The 10,679-nt window shown below is 50.7% G+C and overlaps 2 protein-coding genes across 3 annotated transcripts; one reads left to right on the forward strand and one right to left on the reverse strand.

Moving 5' to 3' along the window:
* The first annotated feature begins 52 nt into the window (after positions 1-52).
* On the forward strand, positions 53-4,878 carry Rgp1 (RGP1 homolog, RAB6A GEF complex partner 1). Of its 2 annotated transcripts, none has more exons than XM_005362092.2 (9): positions 53-120; positions 501-635; positions 931-1,067; positions 1,292-1,375; positions 1,478-1,627; positions 1,840-1,986; positions 2,191-2,318; positions 2,492-2,681; positions 3,959-4,878. In XM_005362092.2, the coding sequence occupies exons 2-9, from the start codon at positions 520-522 to the stop codon at positions 4,180-4,182; spliced, it is 1,176 nt and encodes a 391-aa protein (XP_005362149.1). In that variant the 5' UTR covers positions 53-120; positions 501-519; the 3' UTR covers positions 4,183-4,878. The 2 variants fall into 2 exon arrangements, with proteins under 2 accessions (XP_005362149.1, XP_026642380.1); XM_026786579.1 differs by lacking the exon at positions 53-120 and adding an exon at positions 289-322.
* On the reverse strand, positions 4,408-5,670 carry Msmp (microseminoprotein, prostate associated). The gene is made up of 3 exons (XM_005362091.2): positions 5,209-5,670; positions 4,878-4,986; positions 4,408-4,588 (listed from the first exon to the last, which is right to left on the reverse strand). Exons 1-3 carry the CDS (start codon positions 5,336-5,338, stop codon positions 4,408-4,410), a joined length of 420 nt encoding a protein of 139 aa, XP_005362148.1. The 5' UTR covers positions 5,339-5,670.
* Between the last annotated feature and the right edge of the window lie 5,009 nt (positions 5,671-10,679).

The following is a 10,679-nucleotide window of genomic DNA, read 5'->3' on the forward strand; positions in this document are numbered from 1 at the left end:
CAGGTCGGACCGGAAGGGGCGCCTCAACCCTGCAGTGTGACAAAGGAAGTCCCGCCTCTGCCGCGCCGCTGACACCGTGGACGCCACCGATCTCCGAGCCGGTCTCGGAGGGGCGGGCAGGTGAGGACCTCCATCTAGGAGTCCGCGTTTGTATCCTGAGACGTGGCGCGCAGCGGTGTCCTGAGCTAGGATGTGGAGCCTCGAGGGGAGCGGAGACAAAGGCAAAGGCAGGCCTGAGAGCCTGTGGGTGGCGGCGCAGGGGGCCTAGCTCGACTCGAGAGGCGGAGAGGTCTGGGACTAGAGCGACGCCCTCACGCAGGCAGTACGGAGTCAGAATCTGTCGCCAGCTCCCCAAATCTCAGCTCTTCCCACCCGCACCGAAACTTGAAAACCCCTACTTCTTGCCCCTGGGACCCAGATCTAGACATAACCCTAAGTCCTAGACACTCCTTCCTCTTTTCACCTTGTACTGACTTCTGGCACTTTGTGTTTCCTTCTAGATTTGTTTTTGGAGCTGCCATGATTGAAGTGGTGGCTGAACTGAGTCGAGGTCCTGTATTTCTGGCTGGGGAGGCTCTGGAATGTTTAGTGACTGTCACTAATCCCCTGCCCCCGACCGCCACTTCTGCATCCAGGTGGGGATGCTGGTACTGAAGGTGGCGGCCCCTCCGGGAGGAAGCCTGGTATCGCTCGCTCCTTCTAAATCAGAGCTTTGGTTATCCTGTAACTACACTACCATCACCACCTACTTCCTCCTTGCTCGTTGAAGGGTGGATGACATGGTCCCTACCCACCTTTCCTCCTCCCTCTTTGAACTTGTTGCGCTTTGCATTGTGCAATGGTTTCACATTGGTGATCTTGTCAGGCAGTATCGGAGGGAAAGCATTTGTGAAGTCTATCTTCTCATCCCTTCTTTTTCCTTTTCCACAGTGAGGCTCTGGCCTGGGCCAGTGCCCAGATCCACTGCCAGTTCCATGCCAGTGAGAGTCGAGTAGCCCTACCACCCCCGGACTCTAGTCAGCCAGATGTCCAGCCTGACAGCCAGACTGTCTTTCTGCCACACCGAGGTTAGAGACAGAGTATTTGTCTTGGAGGGAGGGGAAGTCTGTGTCACCCAGGGGTAGAGTTAAGTTGCTCTTGTATGATGCAGTTACCAATGCATCAGGAGTGGAGGGGAAGATAATTTACTGATTTGGGGCTATGAGACTGACCCTGCCTCCCCTTGCTGTGTGACCCTGGTCAACAATGGACAACAGAGTCATTTCATTGCACTCTTTCTTACTTTCCATAGGTGAGAGGGGTCAGTGTATCCTTTCTACTCCACCAAAAATTCTGTTTTGTGACTTGAGGCTAGACCCTGGCGAATCCAAATCATGTGAGTGGTTGTCCCCCAGCCCAGAACTGCCTTCTCAGTTCCCTGGAGGGGGGACTCTGACGGCCTCCAGCTATCCTGACTGCTGTTTCCCCCCACCCCCAGACTCCTACAGCGAAGTGCTGCCCACAGAGGGACCACCTTCCTTTCGGGGTCAGTCAGTCAAGTACGTCTACAAATTGACCATTGGCTGCCAGCGTGTCAACTCGCCCATCACTTTACTCCGGGTCCCTTTGAGAGTTCTTGTGCTGACTGGTGAGCCAGGTTCCTAGGGGGAAGGGGTGGGGTGGAGGCTTACAGAGCATAGTCCAAGGGGACCTGCAGAGACTCCTGGTGTTAGGGACAGTGCTGGGGATGAGGTGGGGAGTAAGCTGAGACCTTCAGCCTCTGCAGGTCAGACTCTCAAACCCAGTGTCTGTTTATGTCTCTGTTCCCTCCCGGCATTACCTCTGCTCAATTCTGTCTAGGTCTTCAGGATGTCCACTTTCCCCAGGATGAGGCGGTGGCTCCAACCAGTCCCTTCTTAGAGGAGGACGAAAGCGGCAAGAAGGATTCATGGCTAGCCGAGCTGGCTGGGGAGCGCCTCATGGCTGCCACCTCCTGCCGCAGCCTCCGTGAGAATCCTTTCATAATTGCCCTGATCCAACTTTTCCCTCAGTGTGTCCCTGTCTGAAAAGTCTCCTGTCTACCACATCCCTTCATGGTCCACTAATATCTTGCCCCCATTGGAAAGAAAAGTCTCGTGTTCTGGCTTCTGAGACTCATTCCTAGATATTCCCCAGTGTAAACTGTAACCTTCTGGTATCTGTTCTCCCCAGATCTATACAATATCAGTGATGGCCAAGGGAAAGTTGGGACATTTGGTATCTTCAAATCTGTGTACAGACTCGGCGAGGATGTGGTGGGGACCTTAAACTTAGGGGAAGGAACTGTAGCCTGTTTGCAGGTGAGAAAGGAACAGCTTTGTTGTGCTCGTCCTGAAGGGCTAGGGTGAAAGAGGGGCCTGCATAGAGAGGGGTGGTTTGTAGAAGTGGAAATTGGGGTTCCTCAGGGCAGCCACTCACCTGCAGTCCAGATTTCCAAATGCCTGCTGGTATACGTTTCTCTTCTTGCTCCCAGTTTTCAGTAAGCTTGCAGACTGAGGAGCGTGTACAGCCTGAATACCAGCGGCGCCGGGGGACAGGTGTTGCCCCTTCGGTGTCCCACGTGACGCACGCCCGGCACCAGGAGTCCTGCCTCCATACAACTAGAACCAGCTTCTCCCTCCCCATCCCTCTTTGCTCTACCCCTGGCTTCTGCACTGCCATCGGTGAGAACCCGACCGTTACTGGAGAAAGGAGTAGGGGAAGTAAATGCTGGGCTTCGGGAAGTGTAATGATCCTAAAACTCCCGTGTGACATGCATGCCCACATCCAGCCCAGCCCTTCGTATTTTCTTACATCTTTCCACGGACCTTCTGTTATTTAGATGTGCCGACCCCTAAACTCTTAACAGCTTTATAAAGCACTGTTCCTGCCCTGAGATGCACTGATCTCTGGCTTCTTAGCACATTTATTTTAAGCTACCTAGTCTTGACTATCCTGACCTTGGGTTGCTAGGTAGTTGACATTGCTATCCTTAATGGCATCTCTGGGTAACATATTAACACACCAGGTTCCTTAGAAATAAAGTGTTTGATCAAAGCTCCTGCATGGATACAATCTGTTTTTTCTTTCTTTTCTTTTTTTAAAAAATTGTTTTCTGAAGCTGGGTTTCTTTGTTTCACCTGGAACTAACTCTGTAGACTAGACTGCACTGCCTGCCTGTTTTGTTTTTTTTTTTTAAGAGAGGGACTCATAGTACCTCTGGCTGGCCTGGAGTTCATCATGTAAACCATGTTGGCCTCAAACTCATAGAGATCCACCTGCTTAAGTCTCCTCTTCCTGAGCAATGGAATGAAAGGCATGCACCATTACACCCAGTCAGAGAATTTTAAATTCATTCATTTTCTTTTGTGTGTGTGTCTGGGCATATGCACCACAGCACGTGTGTGGAGGTCAGAGGACAACTTTCTGGAGTTGGTCCTGGGGATCCGATTTAGGTCGGCAGCCTTGGTGGCAAGTCCCCTTAACCTGCTGAGCCATCATGATGGGTCCTAGTTTCGGGTTTTTTAGTTTACTGGCACATCCTGTCACTGACTTTACTACCTGCCACTTGCTTGCTCTTTTTTTGATATTAGGGTCTCATGTAGTCTCCCAGCTGGCATCAAACTGACCCTGAGCTTCTGGTTTCCTGCCTTCACCAAATACTGGAATTACGGGCATGTGCCACCACACCTGTTTTAGAGCAGTGGTTCTCAACCTTCTTAATGCTGTGCCCCTTTAATACAGTTCCTCATGCTGTGCTGACCCCCCAACCATAAAATTGTCTTTATTACTACTTCATAACTAACTTTGCTACTGTTATGAATGGTAGTGTAAATAAATATCTCTCTTTTCTGGTGGTCTTAGGGAACCCTGTGAAGGGTCCTGTGGCCCATAGGGGTTGTGACCCACAGGTTGAAAGCCACCGTTTTAAAGTAGCTCTCTCCGTCTTTTCCTTTTACAGTGTCCTTGAAGTGGCGACTGCATTTTGAGTTTGTAACATCCCGGGAACCAGGATTGGTTCTTCTGCCCCCATTGGAGCAGCCTGAACCTGCGACCTGGACGGGGCCTGAGCAGGTGCCTGTAGACACCTTCAGCTGGGACCTCCCCATCAAAGTGCTTCCTACGAGCCCCACCCTGGTCTCATATGCTGCCCCAGGCCCCAGCACCAGCAGTATAACTATCTGAAGGTGGCCCATATGCCCACCATGGCACTAGTTTCTTCAAGACATTGAAAACTCAACAGCTGGATCCGGTGGGGCCCGCTTTTCCCACCTGGGGCCCTGCGGCACAGCGATGAGAACCAGGCTTTCAGCTGTGGCATTGATTTATTTATTCAGAGTAAACGGGCAGCTGCTAGTGGTTTCCCTGGGTGTGGCAGCAGCAATGGGCAGTCAGCAGATGGGTGATCCTTTAGCTGGAGTGAGGAGCAGGAGCTCTAGGAACAGGGGTGTTAGCTGAGCCCCATTCTAGGTCGGGTCCTCCCCCTTTGCAGGGCAGCCGAGGGTCAGATTTTTGCACCAGAGAAAACCGACAGGTTCCTGCTTCCTGGCGCACTTCACACTCAGCGGGGAAGTCAATGGGATGCTGAGACCTAGAAAACCAAAGATTGGGAGTCGGTACAGTGAAAAGCCACCTTTATGGAGTGCCCTCCCCTCTCATAGTTGTCCCCCGGTATCTTCTAATGTCCCCCAAACTCTGCAGCTCAGCTCTCTATATAAGGACTTTTTAGTTTCCTAAGCAGGAGGATTTCCCTCCAGATCTACCTCAACTCCCCTTCCTCCTTGGTGCCTTCACCTCTGTGGTCGCATGATGCTCTCCTGTTTATTCTTGCCTCAGAGAACTTAGTTCCTCCCCGACCGTCCTCCCTCTGGGTCACTTACGTGTCACAGCAGCCCACACCCACGGGGTGCAGACAGGTGCAATGGAAGCAGTCCTTGCGGAGCCAGGATTCACCCAGAGTGAAGTATTTCCCGTCGTAGTGGCAGGGAGCTAGGGAAGGATGAGAACTGGTCAGTTGGTAGGTGAAAACTGCGTGTCGGCAGCAGTCTCTGGTCTAGGATGGGAGATGGCATACTAGCCATCTCATCCCTCCTGTGTCACAGGTTGGAGGACTGAATGTATATATATATATTATATATATTCTAACAGGGTCATCTCTGAGCTGTCGCCACCCCCTCATCTTTCCCTTAAGCATCAAGCAGTCCACCTTACCTTGAGCTTGGAAGTAACACTTGCTGTTAACTCCTGGGTGCTGCAGGAGCAGAGACACCACCAAGCAGATGATCCTCCAGCCTCCCAGGATCCCCTTGTCCTGTCCAGCCCAGAGCATCCTTAGAGCCATTCCTGTAGCTCAGCTCTCTCAGACCCTGCCTGGCTTTTGTTCAGATTCCTCTGGCCTTATCCCCTTGCTTTTCTTGCCTTGCTCCTTGACTCCTGAGTGTCTCTCTCCTTGGGCTCTGTCTCATACCATGCCAGTGCCCTCTGCTCTTACAGGCTGGGGATGTTTATAAAGTGAGGACCCTGGCCCCCTGCTGAGCAGAGCTGGACAGGCTGTCGCTCTGTTTCCTGAGGTGAGGGCATGAAAACAAGAGGTCCTGCTTTTAACAAGCTGTGAGAGCTGATTCATGTCCCCACAGCTAGGAGGAGGGAGGTGGCCATGGAAGGGGCACTGGACTGGGCACTTGCCCAGCTGGGAGGGGGAGGGTTGAAGGCCCCAGGTGGTCCCCAGATCTCCTTGACCTGCAGAGAGGAAGCATTCCATCAACCCTCCCTCCACCACCACCAGGGGTGTGTGTGCTGGGATCCTTGCCTGGACCGGAGGGAGGCATTTCCTGGGGATGGCTAATCCTGTGCCCCAGCCAAACCAAGGAGCTGCAGCAGGGTGCAGCTGCCAGAGGCTCCAGGAGAGCGGGCAGGCACCTGGAGTGGAGGGCATGTTTCCTTCAGTTCCTGGGGCGGGGGTGGGGGCAGGGTTTCCCTGGTGCATCTGAGAAGTGACTATCCTCAGCATTATGGGGAGAGGGGTTCACCCATGGGCACCCCAAAGGTAAACTTTCCGTTGTTTTTATACCCAGTGGGCAGCAGCTACAAGATTGCCCCATCCCTGGTAATGCCCTCCCTCAAAGAGAAGCATCTCTTCCAAGTACCCCAACAGATCATCCCCCTTCTACAGAGATGTGCCCTCCCTCACAATGGAACAAGGCCTCGTGGGCTTTCGCCTTTGGCATCCTTTGAGTTTTGCAGGCTCTGGAGATTCAGGTGGTGACTCTTTACTAGCCATCTGACCTCGCACAAGTTACTTCCCCTCTGTCATCCTTTCTTTTCATCTGTGCATTGCCAGCTCATGGGCTCATCGTGAGATAGCACATGGGATGTTCCTAGTAGCGTCTTTGGCCCGTGACCCTCAGCAAATAGCCTCTTCTTGAGGCTAAAGCTCAGAGACAAAGTGCTGGTGCACTCTCTGGAGGACAGTAAGCAGCTTGCACAGCTGAGGTCTGCTGTTGTGAGTGTCTCTCCAGACCACATTTGTGCTCTGAGGTACCCTACTGCCTGCTTAGAAAGCAGATGTGGCCCTGTGAGTATTTTGGTTCCAGTCGTTAACACCTGGAGTTCCTCACACCTGGCTTGAGCTGCTTTTCCCACTTCAGTACCTTGGGAAGAGGAATCTCCTTACCCTCCCACTAGCCTCAGGACTCTGCTTTCTCTTATTTGATCCTGACCCTCTTTTTTTCCTCGTCCCCTCATGTGGATTACTTTCAAGTCTCCACTGTGACACTTGTGATAATAGTTTATCGATTACTAAGGCCCTGATCTAACTGGTCCTCTTTACTTTTTACTTCTCCACATTTCAGAGGCCCCGCTGCTGTCCCCTCTCCTGCTCATAGGACATTGGCTCTGGTTTTCCTTCAAGCCTGTAGTCCCATGCAGCCAAGCTTTACTCCATCCCCTCGTACAGCAGATCTGACTTCTGGCAGGCTTTTGTAGAAGCCACCCTGCCTGCCATCTCTTCATCCAGCAGCCACTGTCAGTGCCCCTCTAATTCCTTAGCTGTCTTCCTCCAAGATACCTTTGGGATGCAGGTCAGTGATAGAGTGCTTGCCTACCCTCTCCATGTCCTAGGTTCCCCACCCCACCCACCCACAAATTGAGTGAAAGAAAACAAGATTCCCTTTTAGAAATGCTGTCAGGACAAAAACAAAGGAAAACTTAGGGTATACCCAGGTAGGCTCCTGTGTAGGGGCCGTGGCCTTGACTCCCTGACATCTTGGCTGGAGAAGGGATTAGAAGACATCAAACAAGCACAGGGTTTAGCAGTCTGGTTATTAGTTAGCTCTTCCTCTGCTTTGCGGGAACCCACCTGAAGGCTGAGTGTAGGCTATCTTCTGCACACACTACAGACTAGCGAGTGGGAAGCTAGAGACCCTGGAGGCAGTGGAGATGCTGGAAGTGGACCTGGTGGGCACTGGTGTGTGAGCCACACTGCATTAGAAGGGAGGATTAGCCCCCTGGAATGCAGATGAAGCAAGTATATGCTGTGAGAGCGTCAGGAAGGAGGCTGGAGCTGAGCAGGACTACTTTCTGAGGTTGCGGAGCAGTGTAGAACTGATCGATGGCCTGGGCACTGCGGTAAATGTATAGGGGTATCAGTGGCTTACGTCCAGCCCGCTGAGTCCTTGGAGAGCAGCCTTTGGAGCAAGGGACAGGGTGGGAGTTGGAACAGGCCGCCTGTGCAGGGACAAGGAAAACATCCGCTGGAGGTGGGCCAGGCTGTGTTCCAGCAGTGCAGGCAGGTGCGCAGAATGAGGAAGTGAGCACATTCCGGGGCTGAGTCACCCCAGCGCTGCCACTTTGCCCAGAAGGTACAGAGCATGGCCTTTGAAGATCATGGCTCTGGGAGATTTGAGGACCTAACCCGGGGTAGGGAGATTCTTGAAAGAGCCCAAAGAAATCATGGAAGGGGTTGTCTGCCCAGCTGGCCCCACAGTGTGAAATGCAAAGCCCCTAAGTTCACAGCTTGTCTCTGAATAGAGACAGCCAGGCAGGGTAGAGCCCCTGGGAAACTTGAGGGGAGAGGCAGAGGAAAGATCCTCCAAAGGCTTCCTAGAGAGAGCAGATCCAGGAAAACTGGGAGGCAGGTGGTACGGCTCACCTGGGTTAAGCTTCTGAGAACAAAGCATCCAGCATCCCAGCAGTGGGGTATTCTGGGCCAGAGGTGTCTGTCCAGAGGCCTCTGTGAAGGACGGGCTTCAGCGAGTGTGGAGAGTTGAGTGAACTGTGTCTTTGCAGTAGTTCTTGGTTCTGAAAAGGCTTGCTGTTATGGAAAAATGATGTGTGGATTTCTCGGGTGGACTGGGACATCGTGTTGGCCGGTGTGGCAAAGGTAGTGAAGGGTGTGAAAACGAAGCCATCTCTGTCTGCTGTAGTCACCAGCGCACGGAGAAATCTCAGGAGGGTTGCTACTAGCATGAGGCCAACCTGGGCTACAGAGCGAGACCCTATCTTAAAAAACAATTTGTTCTTACTGAATTTTAAAACAAAATCTTGAATAAAAGTTGAAAATCAATGTCATGTGTTTGATTTAAAACTGACACTTAGGTCACTAGGATTAGTTTTATGGGGTCTGGAGAGATGACTTAGGGTTTAAGAGCATTTATACTTGAAGACCTGGGTTTGATTCCCAGCACCCACATGCTTGTTCATAACCATTCGTAATCCCAGTACCAGGGCATCTGACACCACACCCTTTTCTGATTTGGGGCACCCAGCATACTATACTCATTGTTCACGTACATACATGGATGGAAGACACTCATTCACATGAATAAACCTTAAAACATTCTGAAAGGTTAGTTATAGCCGGGCGGTGGTGGCAGCACTCAGGGAGACAGAGGCAAGCGGATCTCTGTGAGTTTGAAGCCAGCCTGGTCTACAAGAGCTAGTTCCATGACAGCCAGAGATACACAAAGAAACCCTGTCTTGGGAGGAAAAATTAGATTGCCAAACCTAGTGGTTTATGTCTGTGCTCTCATTACTTGGGATGGGGTGGCTGAGGCAGGAAGCTCCTCTTAAGCTGGTGAATTCCAGGACAGAAAGAGGAAAGAAAGAGAAAGCTGACTACAATGTTGAATGTTTTCCTTTTCTGATCTGAGACTCCTGCGGCTTCTGGACTGCACTGAATTCTGCGTATCCGTCTTGGTTCTTATCAGCAACACACTTCTGCTTCCCTTTCCTTTATTTAATTGTCTTTATTTTTAACCTTAACTTTTCCTCCACAGCCCTTTATTTAGCCTGTCCTATGTATTCTGACCTAAGTAAATGGTTCCTTAGGATGGGATATTGAATTCCAGTATGCAAAAAAAAAAGCGGGTCCCAATCCTGTTGTGTGTGCTGGGTACCGACTGTCTAGTGGGAACTGGTAGCCACTGTGAGTTTCTGTGTTTGCTCTGTGATGGGTAAGAGGAAGACAGCTGTCTAACTCAGTAGCGTTTCTGCAACGCAGCCACTGACTCTGACTTCAAATGGATTTGTTTGTCTCACACTGACATGCTCTATCTCAATCCTTCTAATTTGTGTGCTCTTGCACCAAAGGCATTGCAAGGGTGAGGATCTTCTCAGCCTAAAGAGCACTAAACACTGCAGTTGTCTTTGGTCCGAAACAAGAAAACTAGGTCAGTTAGTGAAAAGAAGAAAATGTCCTCTTTGGAGCCCTGTTGCTTTGTCCCGTGGTGTTCCAGCCCCGGCCCTGCCTCCTTCCCAGTGGCCCAGGCTTTATTTCTTCTTTGCTCTGCTGGACTTCTTGAGAGGAAAACTCCACACCAACTTCCTCTGCTATAAATTTTCTCCTTCCTCTCATCTCCTCACGTCTTTTTGCCAACATACACCACTACTTATTCACCCCCTTTTAAAAAAAAAAAAGCCCACGGCCCTCCTTGGCTCTTTTCCGTCTTTAACACCCTTGTGGGAGTGCTCTATTTTTCTTTGATGTGTCCTTTGGTCTCTAAAAAGCTCTGCCCTGGTTATTTATTCTGCATGGTCCATTTCTGCCTTCCTTCCTCTGCTATCGCGTTTTTCCTTTTTATCCTAGATCATTCCTAAACCGCTTTTTACTCCAGTGCTTACCTTTCCTTGTGATTAAACTCCTTCCTCCAGATACAATAAAAGATGTTTGTGTTCCTATTTTATTGTTATTATCACCATTATTTTTAAGTTCTCAGTGGCCGGACATGTAACTCGGTGACATGCTTGACCAGCGTACACAAGGCCCTGGTTCAGTCTCCTCCAGTACCATCTGGGCTTGGTGGTGCATGCCTGTAATCCAACCCTCAGGAGGTGGAAGCAGGGTGGTCAGATGTACAAGTCCGGCCTCAGCTACATGACACAAGGCCAGCTTAGACTAGTAAGAACTTGTCTCTAAGGAAAAATAAAAGCATTTTGAGATTCACGTTTCCTGTAAATTCTTCTCTCAACCTGGCATGTCCAGAATTATAGTGAAACTCACTGACAGGTACTCTAAGTTCATGGTTGGCACTGTGTGAAGAGTTCATGATTCTGGCGCTGGATCCTAAGTGCTTTCCAAGCAAGGATGCCATCATGTATGTACATGATGCTATCATGTGCACATATACACATAACAGCCCAAGGCAAATACCTGCAAATATGGATGATATATATATATATATATA

The sequence above is a fragment of the Microtus ochrogaster genome, linkage group LG5 (genome assembly GCF_000317375.1).
Source record: "Microtus ochrogaster isolate Prairie Vole_2 linkage group LG5, MicOch1.0, whole genome shotgun sequence".
Classification (NCBI taxonomy): Eukaryota; Metazoa; Chordata; class Mammalia; order Rodentia; family Cricetidae; genus Microtus; species Microtus ochrogaster.